The following is a 25,756-nucleotide window of genomic DNA, read 5'->3' as shown; positions in this document are numbered from 1 at the left end:
TAATAAGGTAATCTAATAACCCGCGAATTCTTTTAAGATCTTATCGATATTTAGAGGCAAATTAGCGTCTTAGACCGTAATAGCGTTATACTTTATTGTAGTATCTACTATTCTATAATCCCTATTCTTCTTTTTAACTAAAAACTACTAGTTCCGGTAAGAGCTATATACGGGCTTAAGTACTCTAGCCGCTATCTAATCCTTAAATATCTTATTAACCTTTTCTTAAAGGTACTTTAGAATAAGGAAGCCTTTAGCTTACTAGGCGTCGTATAAGATAGTCCTAATTTCCTAAGGGGGTATAACCTCTTTCGATATTCGACTATACTCCGAGAATTCCTAGGTAAAGCCTTTCTCTCTTTAAAATATAAACTTAAATATTAGCTCCTTTTCTTTCGATAATAGCTCTTCTCTAAGTAATATCTTCTTTATTCGCTTAGGTATTAGTCTTAACCCTCTAAGAATATCCGAGAACTTTAAGATAAGAAACCTATTATACTCGTTTACCGGTTCTACTAGTCCTCTATTCTCCTCCTCCTCTATTCTCTACTACTTCTAATCGCTTCTTTCCCTAGGTATAGATCTATTAGATACTCCTTAAATAACTAGAACTACTTTATCTACCTTCTTCTTATATATACTAAAAACTTCTACTCTTCTAATAAAAGAAAAGATAGTACTAGCTTATAATAACAAGATTAAATTAGTTTTATATAATATCGAAATAAAAGAACTACTTCTATTAATAGTAGGCTTAAAACTCTCTATATAATCGCCTTCTAATAATACCTCGGCCGCCCTAGGGTCCTAAAATCCTACTACCCTTAACGACCTAATATAGACTACTTTATTACTATACCTATCTGTCCTAATAGGCCTAGCTAATCTTTTTCTAGGAAAATACGATCCTCTTTAATCTTATTAATTATCTTTACTACCTTAAGAGAAACCTACTTAGTACGTTCGTCGTTTATAATAGTAGTAAACTAGTAGCTATCCCTATAAGAGAAGGATATAAGAGCCGAAATAATAAAAGGTATTTCTAGAATAAGATCGTTTGTCCTATTCTTTAAAGTAAACAAGTATCGTATAACGTTAACTAAGCCTATTCGAATAGTAACGTCTTTATAAACCCTACTAAATCTTACCCTCTTACTAATATAACTAACTATTCTAAGTATTAGATTAGAACGTATTACGAGACCGGCTATCTTAGAGATATAGCTAGATAGAATATTAATATTAGAACCGGTATCGAGTAAGGCGAGGACCTTAATATTCCTAATCCTAACTCTAACTCTTAGTACTTTAATAGCGTAAGGTCTAGGCACCTCCTCGATAAAGGTAGACCCTATAGTTACTTTCTTAATTATACTCGTATTAGCTTTATCGCTCTTTGTCGCCTTTTCCTTTAGTATTACTATAAGTATATTTTTAAATAATAGCTTTTATAAAATATCTAAATTAGCTAAAATCTCTTTAGTAGTTATTTCTTAAACTAGGGCGTTTAAGATCTTATTTAGTAAATCTAGAGGCGTAGCCTCTTTCTTAAGGATATCTAAATACCTCTCTATTTTTCGTACTATCTATAGCCCTAACTTAAGTATTTACTCGGTTTATTCTTTATCTAGCTCTATTTCTTCTACTTCCTTTTCTTTATCTACCTCTTCTACTCTCGGAACGTGTAGATTACTAATCCTAGGGATCCTTAGAGCTACTAGCTTCTTTTCCTTATTAACCCTATCCCTTAACGCCTTCTTCGGGTTCTTCTATTTCTTCTTATCGACCTCTTTATCCCGAGCTACTATATATATAAGGACTAACTCTAATTTATCTTCCTCTAGATTAGAATTATCTAGTTCTATTACTTCTACCGAGTTAACGTTCGCCTTATACGTTAGGTCCTTATTACGATTAACAAACCCCTCTAAGTTAGGGTTCTTTAAGATCTTTGTCGGCCTTAGTAAGTCCTGGGCCGCCGAGGGGCTACTTACTTAGGCCTGCCTCTATAAGAGTTAGGGCTATAGCGATCCGGCAGGCTAAGCGAGATTAGCCCCCCTACTATTAATTTTATACCCCCTTATTTAAAAAATCGTAACTCTTCTACCTTTTAACTAATTCTCTTTAAATTAAAAATGTCGCATTCTATCCTATCCTTATCTCCTCTATATAAACCTTAGTAAGATTAGAAGACGCTAAAGCGGGCAAATGTACGTCAAGCCCGACGTAATAGAAAATCTTGGCGGATAATTTACCTCGAACTCGGTATTCTAAAATTAACCGTATAAGGGATATATAAAGCTTCTTTAAGCCGTCGCTAGAGAAAAGGCAAGAATTATTAAAAGAGATTACTTAGTAAGAGAGATATCCGTCGAATTATCCGGTTTATTACTTAAAGTTATAGTACCCGGAGGCTAACTTTTAAGTAAGTAAGATTACTCCTTAATATTAAAGCCTTAGCTCGTACTATTCGACGAGAACTTCGTCTAGCTAGCTACCGAAGATATATTGCCTGCCCGAGACCCTTTATTTTAAGAAAACAAGCTAAAAAGCGTCTAGACTTTATAATATCGCACTATTAGTAGAGAATATCTGACTTTATAGCCGAGCGGCAAGAAGGGGGAGACTAGCGCAAGGTTATATAGTCAGATAAGTGTATATTTAAGCTTAGAAAGACCGGTCGAGTCTAGGTAATACGAAGAGTCGATAAAAAGAGGTATTCCGATTATATTAAGTCGACTTATCGCTTAGGACGTATTTCGGTTATAATTTAGGGTACTATCGGCTAGGATTAGAAATCGCCACTTATCTTCTTAGAAAAGGAGAAGGTAGCTAAGGGAATAAACAGTCGTGCCTATTGGGATTAAGTACTCGAGCCCGTTATTTTCCCTCTTTTTAATCGCCTTAGAACTAAGTATACCTTTATAGAAGATAGCGTAAAGGTTTACAAAGGGTATACCCGTTTAGCTAAGCTAGAACACTAGATTAAGAGCTTTAACTAGCTACTAAGTTTACCTAATTTAAACGTTATTAAGAAGGTCTGGCGATAGATAAAAGAAGAGATTAAAAAGCTACCTGTCACGAGTAGCGTCGGCCTCGGCGTCGTAATACTCCTAGGACTAAAGGTCCTAGGATTAGGCGAGGTTACAGGAATCGAGTAGTTTCTAGGACCGCCGTCTAATAGCTTAATTTAGTTAATATTAGCTATATTTAGGTTAGCGGATAGGCCCCGGTTTTAGGGTGCCGTCACGTAAGTAGCTAGGCCCAACTCTACGGGAGTTACGTAGGTAGCCGCTAGGGCGACTAGGTCGACCGTATCGACTACGTCGACCGGGTCGACTACGCCTACGTAGAGCTTAAGGTAGAAAGTTCTATATAATAATTATAGTTTCCTTAGATAGAAGCTTTATACTTAACTTATTATAGTAATAGTATATTAGCTGTTTAACTTACTCTTATTATAATAAATAGATCTCTAAATCTATAAGTAATAATCTTGTGCCTACTTCTTAACATACTAACCTTATAATAACCTTAGTCTACTCCGGGTAGAACCGAATCGTTATACTTTAAGTACCTATTCCCTAGTAAGTACTAGATTATTAATAATAGCTCTAAACGTTACTAGTCTAGCCGGAAGCGTCGTAGGAACCCCGGTACTACTACTACCTCTACTAGTCCCTACTATAATCGAGGCAAAGAAAGGCCTATAAATCTCTCCGCTAGACAAGTATAATAGAACTCTAGCTAACCTAGAGTAGTTTATTATAAAGGCTTAGCTCTATATAGGTTTTTACGAAGATAAGTTTAGAAACGATACAGATAAGGTTTTATTTCTAATCTCGCGCTTCGAGAGAAGAGCCTATAACTAGATCGAGCCTTATATTAGTAATTACTAGGAGAATAAGACCTAAATAGAATTAGTATCTATAGTTTACTCTTAGTTCGTTAAAGATTATTTTAAATTAATAAAAGACTTCGTAGCCGGTATAAGGAAGGCCTTTAGAGACATCGATATTAAGAAAAAATCGGAGCTAGCCTTACTTAAGCTTACCTAGACTAGGTTAGCTATCCGTTATAATATCGACTTCTAGTAAACCTTAGCTAGGTTAGGACTAGGCAATAAAGCCCTAAGAATACTATTCTACCGAGGATTAAAGAAATTTATAAAGGACGAATTATTATATATAGATCCTCTTAAGAGCCTTTACGAGCTAAGTAAAGCCGCTATTAAAATCGATAACCGAGTATACGAGCGTCGTATTAAAAAGAAAGGAGTTTATTCTTACTATATACGTCTAACTAAGAACCGCTATAGCGATCTAATAGAACTCGATATAATTAGTAGAAGAGAACTTAACGCCTTAGAGAAGAATAGAAAGAAGCTTTCTAATAAGGAAAGAATACGTCGAAGAGAGAAGGGACTCTACTTTAAGTATAGGAAAGAAGGTTATATAGCTAGTTTCTATTATAAAGGAAAGCCGTAGAAAGGCTAGAAAAAATAGTTTAGTAATACTAGATAGCTAGCTATAATAGACGGAGCTACCCTACTAGAAGGTAATTAGGGTAAGCGAGAGGCTACTAAACTTAGTTTAGTAGCCTAGATAAGGTCTAAGGTACCTCCGATAACTAAGGAACACTAGATCGGAGACTCCTTATACTAGATAGACTCGAAACCCGACAGCTACTCGGCTTACTAATCTAAGGAAGTAATTCCAAAACCTAGAGAATACTAGTACTTCTAAGAGATAATAGATAAAGGAAATATCTAGAAGACTAAGGAGGGCCTAAAGTTTACTACCGACTAGTAGATATAGAGAGAGAAACCTATAATCGATATACGTTATAAAGTGTCTTTCGTAGATATAAAAAGGGTAGTATTCTAATAAGAATATACCTAGAAGACGACTATCGAACTACCTAGACTAATTAGGTAGTTACTCTACTTAAATAATATTCTTAAGCTAAGAGATATTTAGAAAATTATTAGTAAATCTCTAAGAAAACGTATCTAGGAATGGGTCTCCTTCGTCGAAGAATAAACTAATAAGTTCGCCTAATAAGAGGCCCCGATTCTAGATACGTATACTCTACGCCTTAGTATACCCTATCGTTTATAAGAATAGGTAACGTAATACTATATATAGACCGACCTACTCCGAGACATAGAGGTTATAGAGATATTATTAGACCTCTATAAGCTCTATACTACTAGAGAATAGAGACAAATTATAGTCGAAATAAAGATTAGAGGAAAACTAATTAGAGTTATAATTAACTTAGAGGCTAATAGAAACTATATCTTACTCTATATAGTAAAGAAGTTAAATATCTCTATAACTAATATTTAACTATACTCTCTAAAACTCGTAGATAGGTTAGACTATATTAATAGATAGATTAATAAAGTAACTATCCCGTTAAAATTGTCCTTACTAGATAGATATAAAGCTAATATCTAGTTTAATATTACTAAAATCGAAAACTATAAGGCTATATTAGAAATAGCCTAGATCCGAGAGTATAACCTAGAAATAGATTAGTATACGAACACTATAACCTATAAGAGATACGTCTATAAAGGTATATAGGTTTAACTATAAGGCTAGAGAGAGGTTTACGCTACCTCCTTTAAAGCGCCTAGATACCTCGAAAGAATAGAGGGTCCTCTATAGGATACTAGTAAGGGTATAGGAAAACAAATACCTATATAGTATAAAAGATTTAAGAAGCTATTTGAAAACCCGGAAGACTTTCGAGCCTTACCTAAATACTAACTATAAGATTACGAGATTAATCTAAAAGAAGAAAGATAACCGTCTTTTAAGAAATTAAGACGATACTAGTTCGACGTCTCTAAGACGTTAGAGGAATACGTCGACATAGTACTTAAGAAAGGATAGATTAGGCTATCTAAATCGCTAGCTACCTCGAATATACTAGTAGTAGTAAAGATAGGTAATAATAAAGAAAGACCTTATAGAGACTTTCGAAGGCTAAACGATATTACTATTAGGGACTAATACCCTTTACTAAATACGTAGTATCTACAGAATAGACTAGCTAAAGTAAAAATATTTATAAAACTTAACTAGAGAAATACCTTTAACCTTATTAGAATTAAGAAAGAATATAAATAGATAACTATATTTATTGTACCCTCTAGCTAATACGAATATACTATTATACTATTTAGGTTAACTAACACCCCTATAATATACTAGAGATAGAACGACAATATTCTACGAGAGTACCTCGATAAGTTTATTATTTATTACCTTAATAATATCTTTATTTATTTAGAAAACGAGAATAAGTATAAGAAGTATATCCGCTTAGTCCTAGAAGCCTTAGCTAAGGTAGACTCGAGACTAAAGTAGGAAAAATACAAGTTCGGCGTCCGGAAAACTAAGTTCCTAGGGTTTATTATTAAACTAGAGAAAATAAATATTAACTCGAAGAAGATCTAATAAATAAAGGACTAGCCGGAACTAGAAAATATTAAAGATATCTAGTTATTTCTCGGTTTTAGAAACTTCTACTAATAATTTATAGAAGGATATTTAAGGATTATAGGACCGCTTACTAATCTTACCCGAAAGGATATACTTTTTCTTATAAGAGAAAAGGAGAAAGTAGCTATATAGAAATTAAAAGATCGGTTTACTAGAAAACTAGTTATTAGGAGTTTTAGTATTAATAAACTAAGTATAGTCGAGACCGATACCTTAGATACTACTATAGGTACTATTTACCTTTAACTAGACGAGAATAGAAAGATATACCCTATTATATATTACTCCGAGAAATACTCGCCGGCTAAATAGAACTACGATATCTATAAAAAGAAACTTATAGCTATAGTTAAAGTACTAAGATATTAGAAGATTTATCTTTAAGGAGCTAAATTTCTAGTTATTATTCTTATAGATTATAAGAACCTATAAACGTTTTTAATAATAAAGGAATTAGATAATTAATAAATAGTACAATAGGCCGAAGAACTTACCTATTTCGATATTATAATTAAATATATAAAGGGAATAAATAATCCCCGGGCTAACGCTTTAAGCCGTTAACCGAGATATAAAGGAGATAAGATCTATAAAAAGTAAGCTATCCTTAAAGAAGATTAGGATAGAAATCTTATCTCTAACTCTAAGGTAATTGCCGCCCTTACTAAAGTCTAAGGCCTATAGTATAATAATATTATAGACGCCTAGAACAAGAAACTAGTAGCCCCTAAGAAGAGCTCGCTATATAAAGACGAAAAACTTAAAGTACTAAGCTCGTATACTTTAGAATTTATCTAGAAATTCTACGAAGCCCTAGAATATAGTTATTAGGGAATTAGGAGAACCTTCTAGAGAATTTAGTAGTAATACTATATCGATAAGCTATAAACTTTAGTTAAGAAAGTAGTAACTAAATATAACGTCTATATTCGAAATAAATCTATATACTATATACCTTATAGACTTATAAGACAAATACCTATTTCGAAGAAACTATAGAAAATAATATCGTAGAACTTTATCGTTAAACTCCTACTATTAAGAGACCTAATAATAGGAGTCGAATACGACGCGATCCTAGTTATAATAGAAAGACTTACTAAGTATATAATCCTAATACTATATAAGAAGTTAAGTACTACTAAGGAGTTAGTATATACTTTTATCTAGTACGTAGTTATAGACTATAGTACCCTAGAAGAAATAGTCTCGAACTAAGATAAGCTATTTATATCTAAATTCTAGACGGCCGTAACCGCCTATATAGAAATAAAGCGAAAGCTATTAATATTATTCTATCTATAAATAAATAGAGGTAATAAAAGAATAAACTAAGTAGTTAAAGTATACCTAAGGTATTACGTAAACTATAAGTAAGACAATTAGGTCGCTTTATTACTAATAGTCTAGTTCTCGTATAATAGTATAGCTACGGAGACAATACAAGTATCGCTATTTAAAGCTAACTTTAGTTATAAGAAAATAGTATTCTAAGAACCTTATAACGCGTCTATCGATAATTAGGTAGAAAGGATTCTTGTTAACGACCTTTCCTCTCTTTATAAATAACTCGTTAGAGAACTTAAGTTTATCTTAGAATAAAACGCGTCCTACTATAATAAGAAACGTAGTTAGAAGTCTACGCTAGAAGAGAGAGATAGAGTTTATTTAGTTAGACGAAATATTTAAATAAAACGACTAAGCGACAAACTAGATAATAAGAAACTAGGACTATTTAAAATTAAAGCGTATAAAGGACCTTTAAATTACGAACTAGCTCTACTAAAAAGTATAAATATCTTTCCGGTATTCTACGTATCTCTCCTCGAACTAGTACTACTAGGAGCGCTATTAGCTCTAGTTATAGAAATAGAACTAGTAAACCCTAACACTAAGTATAAAGTCGAAAGAATCTTAGACTATAAACTCGTTAGAGGAAAACTACGTTATTTAATAAAATAGAAGGACTACCTATAATTAGAAAATATATAGGAACTAACAAATAACCTTAACTACCCTAAGTAGCTTAAGAAGTTCTACTAATAGTATCTAGGTCTACCTAAAAAGACTTAGAGTCGAAATTCGGGTCGAGTAGGGACGGGTCGTACCTAGAGTAGTTGTTAGGCGGGGTAGAACGCGCTAGTAGTCTCTTAGCCTCTACTTCTACCTCCTCCTATTCTCTCTTCTCCTCTACCTCTCGTTTTTCCTTCTCCTCTAGCTCCGCTATAGAGTTTAGCCCGGAACGTATTAAGTTCTTCTCGCGCTCGTCTAGCTACCGCTAGAGCTTACGTAGCTAAAGAATTTTGGCCGTAGCCTCCTATTAAGACTACTAGGCCCTCTCCTCCTCGTCTTTTAGTTTTTGTCTCTACTAGTTAATCGAAGACTAGTCCGTTAAAGAAGGTATTCGATTTCGCGACCGAACGTCGTAGGATTTCTTTAGTCGAGTATACTTAGAACACTTATTCGACTCGTCGTCCGAGCCTAACGTAATATACCGTCGCCCGGACCTCACGTATCTAGAGTAAGGAGCTATTTCGTCGCCTATTCTCTTAATATACTTAGTAAGTTCGATCTAGCGTTTATAGTTAACGGCGTAACGAGTAGTTATATTAAATAGAAAGAAGGTCTATAGCCTTTAACCGACGCTTTCTTAGTCGTACTTAAGCGTACGGACCCGCTAGTCCGAATAGGGGATAGTATTACGAGTAGCGTCGGCCTCGGTGTCGTAATACTCCTAGGACTAAAGGTCCTAGGATTAGGCGAGGTCACGGGAATCGAGTAGTTCTTAGGACCGCCGTCTAATAGCTTAATTTAGTTAATATTAGCTATATTTAGGTTAGCGGATAGGCCCCGGTTTTAGAGTACCGTCACGTAAGTAGCTAGGCCTAACTCTACGGGAGTTACGTAGGTAGCCGCTAGGGCGACTAGGTCGACCGTATCGACTACGTCGACCGGGTCGACTACGCCTACGTAGAGCTTAAGGTAGAAAGTTCTATATAATAATTGTAGTTTCCTTAGATAGAAGCTTTGTACTTAACTTATTATAGTAATAGTATATTAGCTATTTAACTTACTCTTATTATAACGAATAGATCTCTAAATCTATAAGTAATAATCTTATACCTACTTCTTAATATACTAACCTTATAATAACCCTAGTCTACCCCGGGTAGAACCGAATCGTTACACTACCGTTTATACCGACTTTAAAGAAGAAATTAAAGAAGAAAATTTAGAGGCTTTAGAAGCTTATAGACCTAAAGGATTACCGGCTATATACTAAGCGATTAACGATTAAATTAGAGAACTTAATATAGGTTAAAGGATTAGCTACTATTTATTAATCTAAATTATAAATTATAGGCCAAAATAGTAAGGTTTAGGTATATAGTAATTTTTTAAAGGTAGAGTAGTGTTTTTTAGTATTCTCGCTTAGCCTACCGGATCGCTATAGCCCTAACTCTTATATTTTCCTAGTTTTAAGTATTCTAGAAGAACTAAATAGCCGCGAGGGTTTGTCGAATAGTATCTATTCCCGCTCTATCTCTAGGTACCTAAAGTTGTTTTTCTCTATCTCCGGCCCTACTAAGGTATACCTTACCTTTATATTTGTATATTAGCCCTCTCTCGATATCTATTCTAAACTCTATATACTCTTTACGTATATAATCTATCGCTAAGTAATACTAATAATAGCTACCCTAACTAATCCTAGCTATATTAACGTTAACTACGCCTATTCCCTATATGTTTAGATATAGAGCCTACGACCTAGGTAGTCTACGGTTCTAATTCTAAGTTAGATATACGCTATTCTAATTTAGGCCCCTAGCCGGGTTAAACCGTTATTAACCTAATTATATACTAAAACTTAAAACTATCTTTTAAAATACTTCGGCTAATTTATTAACCTTCTTATCGAGTACTTTAGTTATATAGCTTACCTCCGACGGTACTTCTATTTTAACCTTAGAAGGCTTATTCGCCTTCCTCTCCCTTAGTTAGCTAATAATATCCTCTACGCCGAGTATAGTCTCTATATTATTAGAGAACTCCTTAATATTTTTCTTAGCGTTTATAAGGCTTATAGCCGTCTTAACTAGCTTATTAAACATAATCTTCTCTAGGTAGTTAGAGGACACCTTATTCTTACTAATTACTTTTACCCTTAGCGGTTTAGGTAGGCCCTATAAGAACTAACGACTCCTAGTATACTCCTCGATTATATATTTATTCTTTAAAATCCCCGAGATCCTTATAAATTACCTAACGTATACTATTATATCTAGTCCTATCTACCGCTTCTTATTCTTTAGCTTTTCTAAGAATATAATTAAGTTTATAATCTATATAGTATTATAGCCCTTAAACTTATACTTTATATTCTTCTTTAATTCTTTCTAATCCTTTAAAATATAGCCTAGTAGACTTTAAATCGTTTAACTATACTCGAGATTATAGTAGCGGTTAATTTAATTAAGCTTATCCTAGTCTGTTCGACTATTATTATTAAAGAGGTCTTTATAACAGTTAAGGAAAGTAGTAATATTTATACTATTAAAGATACGGAACCTGTCCGCTCTTAGTTAAGGTATTAGTAATACTATATATAAAATTAGCGTAACTACCGTAGTAGGTGCCGTTATTAAGGAGCCTATAGTATCGGATATACTTACTATATAAACTCTAACTTCTAGAATAGACGTTCTTAGTATCGGTAAAGGTAGCGATAGTAAGGCGTTATAGGTAATATTATTAAGTCTCTTAATTTCTTTATATAAATTACTTATTAGGTTTACGCTTATTAAGTTACAGACAATTCTATTTAGGTTTAAGATTAGTAAAAGTATTAGATTAAGAAGGAGTAAACTAGTTTATTAAATTAAGGTTATTTCTATTCTTTTAAAGCCCTCGGCCGCCGGGGACTCGTTAGATATAGGCGGCGACTAGCTATATATATAATTCCCTCTAGGCTTCTATTATATAGCTAAGTAATCTAAAACCTCTAGAAATTACCTCTTCCGCCTAATATTAGCCCTCTTAGCTATTTTAGGAAGTATAAGTTTCTAATCTAGTATACCGAAATAAGTCTCTACTACCTTTTTACTCTTAACTTTACTAGTTCTTAAGCTACTTAAAACTAGATTATTTAGAGTTAAATAAGTCTCGCTATTCTTAAATACTCTCTCTTTAGCTTTAAATTAAGAGGTTAATTAATAGATAAGTACAAAATTCTTTACTTATAAAACTCTATAACTCCTTAATATAATAATTAAATAAGTATTACTAAAGTGTTCTCTACGTAGGTTACTAATATAAACGAGGGGATATATATAATCTAGTATATAGTAAATATAAATAACTAAGATAATAAAAGAGGTAGTTTTTAATAAGTAAAGAAGATAATATTTTAAAGCTATCTAGTAACGAGCTAATATATAAACCCGGAATAGAATAACTATAACCCAGAATAAGTCTACTCTATTATAATAGTTAATATTAACTAAATTAAACTACTAGATAGCGGTTCTAGAAACTACTTAGTTTCTATAACCTCGCCTAATTCTAGGACCTTTAGTCCTAAGAGTATTACGACGCCGAGGCCGATACTACTCGTAATACTTAGTACCTATAAACTTATATTATTATAATTTTATATATTATATTTATAGTTATATATCTAGCTATTAACTAGTAATTAGCTAGCTAAAGATCTATAAACTAGCTATATTTAGTTTATAATATAATAACTAATATAAATAAAATATATATAATATATTTAAGTTAATTTTTCTTATTATTTCTTTTTATAAAAAATATTAGTATAAAGATACTATTTAACTTAAATAAGTTAAAGTATAGAGATATATAATAGTTAAGTTTTCTAGTCTTTTAGTCTTTAGAATTTAAAACTATTATTTATATTCTCTTCTTACTAGTTTTAAAGAACTAACTAGACCTTTACTTTATAACTTTATAAGAGTCTAGATTTTTATATAAATTAACTTCTTAGAAACTTAAAATAATAACTATCTAGATATTAGAATATTCTTAGTAGTAGTTTAATCTATTCTATATTTAATAGTTAAAGTACTTAAGCTATATCTCTAGTAAGATAGTAAGATATATAAGCTATAAAGATACTAGTATTCTATAAAATAGTCTTTTAAGTATTCTATAGATATAGCTTAATAAATAGAGGATTAGTTTATAACTAACTATAGAATACTATCTATAGTAAGAAGTATTTTATATTAATTATAGAGCTAGGTTACTTTCTATAAATTAAACTAGTATTTTTATATTTAATAAAGCAAAGGAATTATAATACTCTAATAAAATCCGTAGCCTAACGAGGCGAGCTTTCAGGAAGCAGAAGGCAGGCAGCAGTATATTTAACTGTGATAACAACATTAAGCAGAAACACGTACTACGCAAAGGCTCCCCATCATACTCCCCCAACTCTCCACCACCTTCTACCACCCTCCCGCTCCCAAATTGGGCAGCCAACAACTTCGCCGTCAGCGCCACGTTCCCCGATACTCCCCTCGTCCTTGATGTCGTCGCCCGGATCGCCCTCAACAACATAACAAACAACTTCCGGCATCAAAAGCATCATCTTGAGATATCTTAGCACCGAGTTTCGGTAAGCAACCCAATTGGTCTCCATGTTTCGGTTGCAGAAACATTCCAGCGCGTCTGTGAGGTTACAGAGTGCTTCGGTTGTTGCGATAGATGAGATGTCTTGGAACCGGTAGTGTCGTAGATGCATATCTGTAGCTGAACACATCTGGTTTGAGGTTCGTAAGTGGGCTTATCGTGAGATCGAGTAGCACGTAGCAATGTAAGGCATAAACCTCATCAAGCAAAAAAAACGAACATGAGAACGATTTATTGTTAGCTTTACGCTGGTTGCTTCATATAGCTAGCCTACATAAGAAGGCGGCGGTATGATCGTTGTGGCCCCAACTCTGAATATGTAACCTCAGCTGATTCCCGGTTTCTCAAGAGAGTCGAAATGACACCTCGAAAACGGGCGCCCAGCAACGGGTGGTCTCATCTTCGCACAGAGCGAAAACAGCAATCCTTGCGGGGAAGAAAAAGAAGCTGCCGTTAAGTAATTTGATTTACTGGCGATGTTGGAAGAGAAAAGGAACTGAGAAGACACGAAAATCTGTTTGTCCTGTGGGTGGCCGGTGCACCATCCTAGCGCGGGAGCCTCAGGACGTCAAGGGCCACAACCAAACCCAGAAGGCCATGTCGATTGAACAGAACAGATTGCCACGAGTCAATATTACGACGTTCCAGGAATCATTCCGCAGGCCATTCCAACCCACGCTCGCCCGCCTTTTTTGACCAGATACCTAGATCTCTTTCAGGAACCTTCCGCATTTTGATTCCATTGCGATACATATTCGAAAGCAAACGCCTTACAGGCGCAACATTGCTTGCGACTCTCCTTGTTAGTTAAAAGCATCTGGAGCGATGGATATCGAGGCATTGAAAGAGCAGGTACGTCCGATGGATGATATCTGGCTCGCTATCTGGTACTAACGTCTTCGGCAGTGGTCTGAAGTGGAAGATAGAGATGGACTTCGTCTGAGTTGGAATGTTTTCCCCAGCTCCCGTATGGTTAGTGCCACATGTCGAAGACCCGGCCATCGCTGAACTAGCCATAGGAGGCATCTCGACTGGTTGTACCTATCGGAGCACTCTACACGCCTCTGAAAGAGAAGCCTGATACACCAATACTGCAGTTCGATCCAGTGAGTTGCAAACAGCCATGTCGCTCGATTCTAAATCCATTTTGGCAAGTCCCCAAGTCACTGAAACATGCGCCAAATGTCTGACTGGATTTGTAGTCAAGTAGACGTCCGGGCACGTCTCTGGATTTGTCCCTTCTGCCTCTCCCGAAATCCTCTCCCACCTCACTATAAAGATATTACGGCAAATGCAATCCCCCCCGAGCTGCACCCATCCAATACGACAATTGAGTACAGGATGTCGCGTCCTGCTCCAAGTCCTCCAATTTTCCTATACGTTGTTGATACTTGTCAAGAAGAAGACAGCTTGTCTGCCCTGAAGGAATCCCTAGTTATGAGCTTGAGCCTTTTGCCGGAGAATGCACTGGTCGGTCTGGTGACATTCGGAACAATGGTAGGGCTTATGCCATAAGATCTCATGAGTTCAGGCGCTGATTCATAACTAGGCACAAGTTCACGAAATTGGTTACACAGAATGTCCCAAGTCATATGTGTTCCGAGGAAGCAAAGAATATACCGCCAAGCAGGTTCAAGAGATGCTCGGGCTTTTATCCCCTGGACTGAGACCCGGCATGCAACAGCAGCAACCTGGCCGACCTATGCCGCCAATGGGGCCTGCTGCTCGATTTCTTCTCCCAGTCTCCCAGTGTGAATTCCAACTCACCAAAGCTCTAGAACAACTGCAAAAAGACCCTTGGCCCGTCGCAGCTGATAGGAGGAATTTGCGGTGTACAGGTGTCGCGCTGAGCGTAGCTGTAGGCTTGCTGGAGTCGTCTTTCCAAAATGCGGGAGGACGTATTATGCTTTTTGCGGGAGGCCCTGCTACCGAAGGCCCTGGTTTGGTGGTTGGACCAGAGCTGAGGGAACCCATACGCTCGCACCACGATATTGATCGCGACAATATCAAATACTACAAGAAAGCTCTCAAGGTGAGCCCGCAACGTCAAATTTACTAGCGTCCACTGATTTTTGCAGTTTTATGACAATCTCGCTAAGAGGACTGCTCACAACGGGCACATTATTGACATATTTGCTGGATGTCTGGATCAAGTTGGTTTACTTGAGATGAAAGGACTCTCTAACTCCACTGGGGGTCATATGGTTCTTACAGATAGTTTCACGTCCTCTATGTTCAAGCAGTCATTTGTTCGTGTCTTTGAAAAAGATGGCGATGACAATCTCCTCATGGGGTTCAATGCGTCTCTCGAGGTACTCACTACGAAAGAACTGAAAGTCACTGGCTTGATTGGCCATGCCGTGTCAATGAACAAGAAGTCAACATCGGTAGGAGAGACCGAATGTGGAATTGGAAATACGTGCTCCTGGAAGATGTGTGGAATCGACCCAAACGCAAGTTATGGAATTTACTTCGAAATTGCAAGCCAAGGTGGCCCTGCTCAACACCAGCAGACCCCGCAAAAGGGAATGATGCAGTTCCTAACCTACTATCAGCATTCCTCTGGGCAGTTCCATCTCCGCGTCACCACGGTCTCTCGAAATCTAAGCGGACCCGCAGGGGATCCAGCAATCGCACAGTCTTTCGACCAAGAAGCAGCTGCGGTCCTGATGTCTCGAATTGCTGTTTTCAAAGCTGAGGTTGACGACGGGCCAGATGTGTTGCGCTGGGTAGATCGTATGCTGATACGATTATGTTCACGTTTTGCGGATTACCGGAAAGACGACCCATCCTCCTTCCGGCTAGAAAAAAACTTCACTCTTTATCCCCAATTCATGTTTCACTTGCGGAGAAGTCAATTCCTTCAGGTTTTCAACAACTCGCCGGATGAAACAGCGTTTTATAGACATGTTCTTAACCACGAAGACGTCAGCAACTCCCTTATTATGATCCAGCCAACCCTTGACTCATACACCTTTGATCAAGATGGCAGCCAACCTGTGTTGCTGGACTCCACCTCCATTCAACCGACGCATATTTTACTACTAGACACGTTCTTCCATATTTTAATTTTCCATGGTGAGACTGTAGCGGAGTGGAGAAAAGCGGGTTACCAAGAACAGGAGGGTTATGAGAATTTTGCGGGACTTCTGGAGCTACCGAAGGAGGATGCCAGAGTATGTTCGCCAACTCACCTTGATGCCAATTTTAACCAATGCAATATAGGACTTAATTACCGATCGATTCCCGCTCCCTCGTTTTATCGTATGCGACGCTGGCGGATCGCAGGCCAGATTTCTATTGTCTAAGCTGAATCCTTCCACTACGCACACAACAGGATACGGCGGTGTCGGTGCTCAAACTGCACAGACAATATTTACTGACGATGTCTCTTTGCAAACTTTCATGGACCATTTGATGAAGTAAGTGATATCATGATGCTTGAAACGCCTGCAAATAAATACTGACCACATCATAGACTTGCCGTGAGTGGGACGAATTGAATGAGCAATTCCATCACACGATCGTCCTATCTGTGGCCGTCCGTGGTTACACCACACGCGCGTTGCCCAGAAATTCCAGCGTGTGTAAAATTATCCATACCACACTTCTCTCCGCCCATCAAGAGATCGGAAAAGCATAGAATATTCTCTAGACAATGGGGGGATAAAGGAAGCATGTTGAGCGGAGACACTGGGATTGTTGACCACATGACTTTGGTCATATCGTACGACAGTGGAGGCTGGAATATGATACACTTCTAGATGGCAAATGTCCGTGTCGCCAGGCGCTGATTGCCGGAAATGGAGGCTGTCATATGGTTGAATCGGTCATAATCCATAGATCTGTATAATTTGACGTCCTCAGTCGTTACTCACCAGTTCCAAGGCCTAATTCTGTACTGGCATGAGTGAAAAACCGGAATTGTTACTTCGGCATAAAAGTCTTGCAACATCAAAGTTACAATAGCGAGACCCTTAGAGGGCGGTGACTAATTGTTTAGTACTTAGCAGTATACCAAGTGCCTTTCTCGTGAAGCACTTTAAAGTTGGCGTGAGTAAACTAAATATTCTAAGAATTCGAGTACTTCTCACTTAATACACCTTAGCTTGGTAAAGCATTATGGGTGACTATAAAGTTACATATCATCTCAAAATGTAGGTTAGGCGCACGCTTAACCCAACTACTACTTTTATTGTCCTCCGCAAGGCTTTTTACCTGCTGCTGATCTGAAGTCACTGTTTCCCGTCGGGCCCGTAAAAGTGTTAGGTTCAAGCCTTGTGGCCTTAAATGATTACATAATTGGTCGTGTAGCTAAGCGAGCTTCTACCCACACAGAAACTTTGCATGCCAAAAAGTTCGCGACAACTTTCTTGAATAAACCACGAAGTTCACCGTTCGGACTACATCATGCGTAAGTTATATGATTTCGTACCACAAAGATCATCCCGCTGACCAAATTCTTTACAGCTCCAAAGATAGACCCCAATGAGATCAAGGTGATGTGAGTGTCCGCATACAACCGTACCCCTCCTCCCAGCACGAAATTTATCGAGCAAAGTTGGCCGATTTGCAACAAACTGCGACTGACATCTTTCAACATAGCCACCTTAGAGCTACCGGAGGCGAGGTTGGAGCCTCCTCCGCGTTGGCACCTAAAATCGGTCCTCTCGGTCTGTCGCCCAAAAAGGTTGGAGAAGATATTGCGAAGGCGACTGGTGACTGGGTATGTCGGCACATCTAGGACGATGACGGAAACGTCGATTCTAATTGTGCCAACAGAAAGGTCTCCGAGTTACTGTGAAGCTCACCATTCAAAATCGACAAGCTGCTGTATCCGTCGTACCATCCGCATCCTCTCTGGTGATCAAAGCCCTCAAGGAGCCACCACGCGACCGAAAGAAGGAAAAGAACATCAAGCACTCCAAGTCTATTCCGCTAGATGAGATTATTGAGATCGCACGAACGATGAGATTCAAGTCCTTGTCGAAGGAGCTTAAGGGTACGGTCAAGGAGATTCTCGGCACTGCGTACAGCGTCGGCTGCCAGGTTGACGGAAGAAGTCCAAAAGACATTAGTGACGATATTGAGAGTGGAGAGATTGAGAGTATGCCTCTGCCACCTGCTTTATGGCTCCATCGCCTGCTAACGCATAATTTAGTTCCTGATGAGTAAATAACGAACATGGATTTCTTTGCATGGTATTGATGGCGCAAAACTTGGTAATAGGCTGTGCAAGCAATAGCAATGCTACATCCATAACTTCTGTCTTATAATTGCATCGTTGTTTCTGAACGCGCATATGTTCGAATGTCTGTAGGTGAGCCACGCAGCACTGGGTGCTACCTTGCCAAACACTCTGGCCATTAGCCCCTTTCCCTTGAGGACTGGTTCAATCTGTGCTTTTGGCCTATTTTTGGAGCAAGGAGATCAAATGTCCCTATACTCACCGCACTGTCTTTCTCTTCCAATAGACTTTGAGGTCCATTCATAACTTGGACAAAATGCTATCAGTATAACTAAAATGTATGATTTGGAGATTAAGCTAATCCCTTGGCTGCTGACCTAGTTTGTAGTCAGCTTGGAAATTGATGACGAACTCGTTGGGACGAGCAATTACTAGGTAGCTTCTCGAGCATTAACTAAGTTCTAACTCGCCCTAAAAATCTGTTTAATTGTGCTAGTGAAAATGACCTAAAGTATTAGCCTTTCAAGAAAATATCAACTCTTACGCCCATAACATTATCAATCTTCAGTTTTCCGCCCAAGTCTTATTAAGCTTGTATTTGCATCCCTACAGCCCCACGGTCTATGTAAGACTTTTTGTTGCTGCTGACAAGCGCGCGTCTAAGCCTCCGATATGCCAATAAACACATCGCAAGAACATCCGTGGATTGCAACCTGCCATACGCTATCCCTACGCGGGCTTGATAGCATATCGTTTTCCCAGACAAACCGACCTCGAGAAGTCTCGCAGTGGAAATCTACGACGCCCATATTGGGCTGCGGCGCACCACGGCGAGATGATCAACAGATCAGACTCTATCCTCCTTCGTGCAGGTATCGGCACCTCTTGGAACTGATGACCTGACGCAGACCAGCATTTTGGACAGTCGCTCCCGATCACATATTGTTGCTTGCTTTTCCCCTCACGCTCCGCTGTTCTCACCGCTGTAGGCATATGAACATGATTCCCCAGCTGGCCCACCATCCACGATATCTTTCCGAGCAACGGTTGGGCGGACCCGACTTCACGATCCCGCCTTTTCAGACCCGCGCACTTCCTCCCCCAAGTCAGCGAAGACTCGAGACTCCTGCGCCTCTGCCAATCCGGAGCCTGCGAGAATCTATCTCTCCTGCGATTTCTACGCCTTCCCCGCGCACGTATGCTCTTGATAGCTACGTACCCCGCCGAGCAGGGCTGGCTCGGGAAAGCTCTTCTGAGCGGGCGTTTCGTTCTCCATACAATGACCCGTCAGAGCACATGCTTCGCCGGAAGACACCAAATGGCACTCTAGCAGCAGGGTACGACGGCACTCCAGTACAATGGTCCAGCAAAGCGCCCGCGTTAAAACACGTTGTACTGCCTTTATCAGCGGCCCCGTCCGGTCGTAGCCACGCGTATCCTCCAGCAAGCAACGACCAGTATCAACGCATCCCCCCCCCAGTTCCTAGCTGGAGCAATGAGATCGCACACGTACGCTATAGGGGACTAAGTCTCCAGGGAGAGCAGAGTGGCAACAGAGACCATGGACACCGTGCAGGTTACTCTGTGGAGCCTGTAAATGTTCACGATGGTTGGGACAATATCAGGATGCCTCCAAATCATACATACTATTCGGGGAATACCACTCGAGTTCCAACTGTCCTTCAACCAGCTTACCAGGCGTCACCTGGGCCAACAGCATCCAACGACGGTGGACTCTACGGACCCTACTGGCCAGATGGAAGGTTCGTTCCCTACCGCCCAGCGGCTTTTCAGGGCCAAGGTGGACACAACCAAGAATCATACTCACGTAGCGGTTTCCACGATACTGGACACTCATTAGAACCTTTCTCACCCACCCGTTCCATGCCTTCAAACACCGACACCAACCACAGGGCAAGTGGCACACCTTACTCAAACCACTCTAATTTTCACAAGGTACCTTTGGATACGCGACATGATGTTCATAGCCATTTCTCGATCGACTCTGCCTTTTATGCATCGATGGGCGAAGGATGCAGGACCCCGAGCGCAGAGTCATCAAATAGAGCCAGTAGCCATCGGTTTCGAGAGAAGACTCTTTCCTGGGCACACACCATATATGTTGAGCTTCTAGCTTTCCTTCATCAATCAAAGAAGGAGGCAAAACTATTAAACCCTTCGCAAGGCCCCAAGCCATATTCAAAGACAAGCATTTATCCAAAGCCACCAAGACAGCCTGCACCGTATCCAGGTGTCTCACATTGGGCACGGCTCAGTTCGAAAGTTGGGGAATACAATAATGTGCGTAGTGATCTGAGCAGCGGTCTGAGGGCACCCCAAGCTGCACCGTCGATACAAAATTACGATGTGTGGCAGAATACAGAACTCAGAGATCCACTGAAACAACCAAGTCCTCACGATCCATATGCATCTCATGTACAAATACCCCAATATCCTAGAGTTTCTCCGGCTGCCAAGGCCAAGGAGGCCCTGGAACTTCTTACGAATCTGTGTGAGCAAAGTGGTTGGAACTGGATTGATGGCATGCTTCTTGGTGGCTGTTTAGCATATGGGCTGGAGGAATATGAAAACGCTTTAGACTGGTACTCAAAAATCATTGCTCTTGACTCCAAGTAAGTTACCAGCGTAGTAACCGGAGCCGAAGCTAATTTTGCCATAGGCACGTGGAAGCGATCTCAAATCTTGCAGCTACTCTACTTTGCTTGAATAGACGCAAAGAAGCCGAAGAGCATTGGCTTCAATCCGTCAGACTTCGTCCGAGCTATTTTGAGGCGGTCGAACATTTAATTGGCCTCCTCTGTGGAAATAACCGCGGCGAAGAAGCGGTTAACATCATTGACTTCGTTCAGAGATCGCTCAGGCTGCCAAAGCCCGATGATGCACATGACCAAGCTAGCGAAACCTCGAGTAATACGGATCGAGAGTCTTTTGAATTCATAGATACATCATCGGAAAGTATTGCTCTTGACTATGAGCGTGACTGTGAGAGCTTGTTCTATTCCCCTTTTGTCCGGAATGATGAGGACCATTCCGTCGAACCAGGTTTCGGATCCAGTGGTTTCTCTGTACCAGGCTCGGAAAATGGCAGAATCCTTGCCTTGGTTCACGCAAAAGGCAACATGTTATACGCACTGGGAGATATAGGAGCCGCGTCCCGCGCCTTCGAAGATGCCGTACTTATCAGCGCAGGCCAAACATATGTGGGAATACAAGGTCTTATCCGTCAAATTGTGAACGTGCTTTCGAGAGAAGGCTCCATTGGTACAGCATTCGCCTTGAGAAATCCTACGGTAGTGGATACACCACTTCCGTTATTGCTGCCGCCTGACCAAGCTCTTCAGACCGCAAGACTAGTTTTCACCAACAATGGAGAACTCCCAGGACTTCGTTTCGTTCCAGGAGGGCTAGCTAAAAAGGCTGCCATATCTACTACCAGCAACTCTCTTCTGTCACTTGCCAAGATATTTCAAGACGCCATGTCAAGTAGCAATTCTTCTCAAAGGATCGCACGAATGCCATCGGGCGTTGGTGATATTCTAGCACTCTATTACTTGTCACTCTCGCTGCAACCAAGTCCTTCGACGGCCAACAATGTAGGGATTCTTCTCGCGGGCGTGCAGCAACCTGCAAATCTCCGAGGGTATGCGCAGAGAGATACCGCAGCCCTCCCAGCCCTACCAGGAATTGTTCCTGGCAGCGGTGTTGCTTTGGCGCTTGCTTACTACAACTACGGCTTGAATCTGGACAATCGACACGCCCATATATATACGAACCTAGGCAGTCTTTTCAAGGATATTGGACATCTTGGTTCTGCTATTAGCATGTACGAAAAGGCAGTTGCTTGCGATAGTTCATTCGATATCGCGCTGGCCAATCTAGCAAACGCCGTGAAGGACCAAGGCAGAACAAGTGATGCAATTGAATACTACCGTCGAGCTGTTGCGGCAAGTCCAGACTTCGCAGAAGCAGTATGTGGTCTTGCAAACGCTCTAAATTCTGTATGTGATTGGGCTGGACGTGGTGGTGTGGTTTTGGACCATGGAAAGCAGGATCGCTGGCATGTCGATGAAAAAGGAATGCTTGCCGAGTCAAAAATGAATGCTCTCGGTGGTGGTTGGATGAAGTCGGTTGTTGATATAGTAGCAAAACAGCTCAAGGATGGCTCAACGTGGGGCCGTGGCACACTTCAAGGTCAGGTCTTTGAACAACTCTTCCGGCAGTTGGAAATAGCAGATACGGGAAGCCTCTGGCTCCCGGAAAAGAGGGCAAACATGCAAAACACTCTCGGAAAATGGGCTGGCTGTGAATGGGAGGGGTCCCGTATTGTGCGGCTGATTGAAAGATCCACGAAAAGAGCAATGCATCGATGGTACCAAGATAAGTACGTCAAGAAGAATATTCTTCCGGCATCTTACTATCCTCGCGCTCTTGTCCCGGCCAGTCTGTCTGTTCCTACTGCACCAACAGTTCTACCCTTCCACACGTTTACTTGTCCGCTGTCAGCCAAGGATATACGAATGATCTCGCAACGAAACGCTTTAAGGATATCATGCTCGACTTTGCGAGCGCCTTGGATGCCCACGTCGGTCTTTCCGCCGCCGCCACCTCCCTCGCCTTGTTTAAACATTGGCTATATTTCGTCCGACTTCAATAACCACCCTTTGGCCCATTTGTAAGTGTGTCTCTATAAATACCTTCCGTTTATCGCTAACAGCTTTTTTCTCCCCAGAATGCAGTCTGTTTTCGGATTTCATGATACATTGCGTGCTAAAGCATTTTGCTATGCGACTACGGCAAGCGATAGCTCAATACACAGGCACCAAATTGAGCGTGAAGCTCCTGTCTTTTACGACGCGAGCTCATGGCCGGTGGATCGCTTAGTACAGCAAATCGTGAAGGACGAAATACATATACTCGTGAACTTGAATGGATATACAAGGGGAGCTCGAAATGAAGTATTTGCGGCACGTCCTGCTCCAATTCAAATGTCGTTCATGGGATTTGCAGGCACACTCGGCGCTGAATGGTGCGATTATATATTGGCTGATGAGATGGCGGTGCCTCCCGAGACGTTACGTCCGTGGAGACGAAACCTAGATCTCGAGGACCAGTTGCTCGATCATCAATCTCAGCAGGATGAAAATTGGGTGTATTCGGAGAACATAATATTCTGTCGGGATACCTTTTTCTGCTGCGACCACGCTCAGTCAGAACCTCCGGGGCAGCGGCTCACATGGGAAGAAGAACAAAGCAAAAGGTGGCAAATGCGAAAGGAGCTGTTTCCGAGTTTACCAGACAACACTATTATACTTGGAAATTTTAACCAGTTATACAAAGTTAGTCATGAGTTGCCAGACGGCTGTAATAATTGCTAACCTGCCCAGATTGAACCAACAACATTTCGGAGCTGGCTCAGAATTTTGGATCAAGTTCCGAACGCAGTTCTATGGCTTCTGCGCTTCCCTGACTTGGGCGAAGTTAATCTGAGACGTACCGCGGAGGCCTGGGCTGGAGAAAGTGTCGCATCTCGTATCATGTTCACCAATGTGGCGCCAAAAAATTTGCACATATCCCGTGCACGAATATGTGATCTTTTTTTGGATACTCCGGAGTGCAATGCGCACACAACAGCCGCCGACGTCCTGTGGTCAAGCACGCCGCTTCTCACTCTGCCGCGGTACAAGTACAAGATGTGTTCACGTATGGCTGCATCCATTTTGACAGGGGCACTCCCGCGTGGTGAGGAGGGGCGACGGGCAGCGGAAGAGCTTATTGCGAAAGATGATGATCAATATGAGGAATTTGCTACGAAACTAGCGGGGAGTCTGGATTATCAACTATTACCTTCTGGGGAATATAGAGGCGTTGGTAGACTTGCGCAACTCCGAAGACTGCTATTCGATAGCCGATGGAGTTGTGCTCTGTTCGACACCAAAAGATGGGTCAGAGACCTGGAGTCCGCTTACGAGGAAGCCTGGCGAAAATGGGTCTCAAATGAAGGTGGCGATATCTACCTATAGATCTCCGATGGTGTAATCTCTTTTATATAGTGTCGACATGTAACGCTGCGGCGCAGGCGTTCGTTGGGAAGATCATGGTGGTTGGTATAAGATGGGCTAATTTTGTTGGAGTATGGGCGAGATGTTACACTGCTGATCGTTTTGGCTAGATACCCCATTCAGTTGTGCAGACGCACGGGGAGTTTCCTACATTTCATTGCATAATAGACTATGGCGCAGGCAACTTCAATGATTAAGCATCTTACTTGAACACATTTGGCATCCAGATTTATTAGCATATCATAGGTCTCCGCCGACAACCTTACCCCCTAGTGCACACCTAGAGTAATCAAGAGTCGTCTAGTTAGGAGTCTTGAAACTCGTGCTTTTCCGTCTCTGACCTTCTCAACAACGGTGTACCGCAGATGTGACGGAACACCTCATTGGACGGAATAGCTATACCCTGCCCGAAACGCTACAAAGACTCAATTCAGTAGAGTAAATATACAACACTGTCTATATGAACGGAAAAGGCTAAATGTACCTCTTAGGAGAGGAGCGTCGAAAATGTTTTCCTAACATTGTTATACTTGGTGGAAGTCCCATCAGTCTTGCAATGTCTTGCGATGCACTGGTGCACCAATTTTGACCAAAAAAACAGCTTTCCTCAGAAACACTCTAGGACAAGAGCTGCGGAAACGCGACGTATGCCATAATTTCATGCAAAAAACGCAAACTAGGTGAGATTTTTCTTATCTTTTAAACGTTAAAGCCAAAGCCATCCTCTAGCCATTCACATGTAGCTTTTCATTAGATGTTTTGTCGATCGCTCATCTCCACGCGGCTGTGGACTATGATTTATCTTCCTCGTCACCTAACGCATTGCGTTCGTTTCCATGTACCCAACTCGACCTTGAAGAACAATTCCACTTGCATAATTTCAAGCAGCTAGCTCTGGTCTGCTACGCCGCTTTTGAAATTAGATAGGGTTCTAAGAAATTATTTGCAGTTCTGAAAATGATGACGCAGGTATAGATGTAACGTATTCCCATCTCAATCAGCCATGCTAAGTTTTGCCGACCTCGCGGCGGACAAAACAGTGACAGGCGGAACACGATAGTTGCTCTGAACAATTGACCGAATATCGTATAGTTAGTTAATTAACTTGGTACACTATCACATATTTCGTCAATGACATTAAGCAAACGACGCCTTCCTGGTCTCCATCAGAAGTCGACTTGTCGATCTAAAGACTAATGACTGACACTTCTCTTGTCCTCCACACGAGACGACCCAGCAAGGCACTTCGTAATTTCAATAAGCATGAGATTTCCACATCACACACAGTACATGGAATTGCGTGAATTGCCATA

At 40.2% G+C, this 25,756-nt stretch overlaps 2 protein-coding genes across 2 annotated transcripts; both read left to right on the top strand.

Moving 5' to 3' along the window:
• Positions 1-14,000: 14,000 nt before the first annotated feature.
• Positions 14,001-18,350, top strand: GLAREA_03125 (vWA-like protein; the record flags this gene model as incomplete). Its single annotated transcript, XM_008088210.1, has 13 exons — positions 14,001-14,027; positions 14,082-14,147; positions 14,195-14,271; positions 14,378-14,672; positions 14,725-15,207; positions 15,254-16,351; positions 16,401-16,597; positions 17,186-17,228; positions 17,284-17,332; positions 17,385-17,589; positions 17,781-17,901; positions 17,958-18,282; positions 18,337-18,350. 13 exons carry the CDS (start codon positions 14,001-14,003, stop codon positions 18,348-18,350), a joined length of 3,000 nt encoding a protein of 999 aa, XP_008086401.1.
• A 1,012-nt stretch (positions 18,351-19,362) lies between these two features.
• Positions 19,363-24,404, top strand: GLAREA_03124 (TPR-like protein; the record flags this gene model as incomplete). Its single annotated transcript, XM_008088209.1, has 4 exons — positions 19,363-20,996; positions 21,044-23,056; positions 23,114-23,720; positions 23,769-24,404. 4 exons carry the CDS (start codon positions 19,363-19,365, stop codon positions 24,402-24,404), a joined length of 4,890 nt encoding a protein of 1,629 aa, XP_008086400.1.
• Between the last annotated feature and the right edge of the window lie 1,352 nt (positions 24,405-25,756).

The sequence above is a fragment of the Glarea lozoyensis genome (genome assembly GCF_000409485.1).
Source record: "Glarea lozoyensis ATCC 20868 chromosome Unknown GLAREA6, whole genome shotgun sequence".
Taxonomy (NCBI): domain Eukaryota; kingdom Fungi; phylum Ascomycota; class Leotiomycetes; order Helotiales; family Helotiaceae; genus Glarea; species Glarea lozoyensis.
The sequence above is the reverse complement of the archived record's forward strand: the minus strand, read 5'-3'. Positions and strand labels throughout refer to the sequence as shown.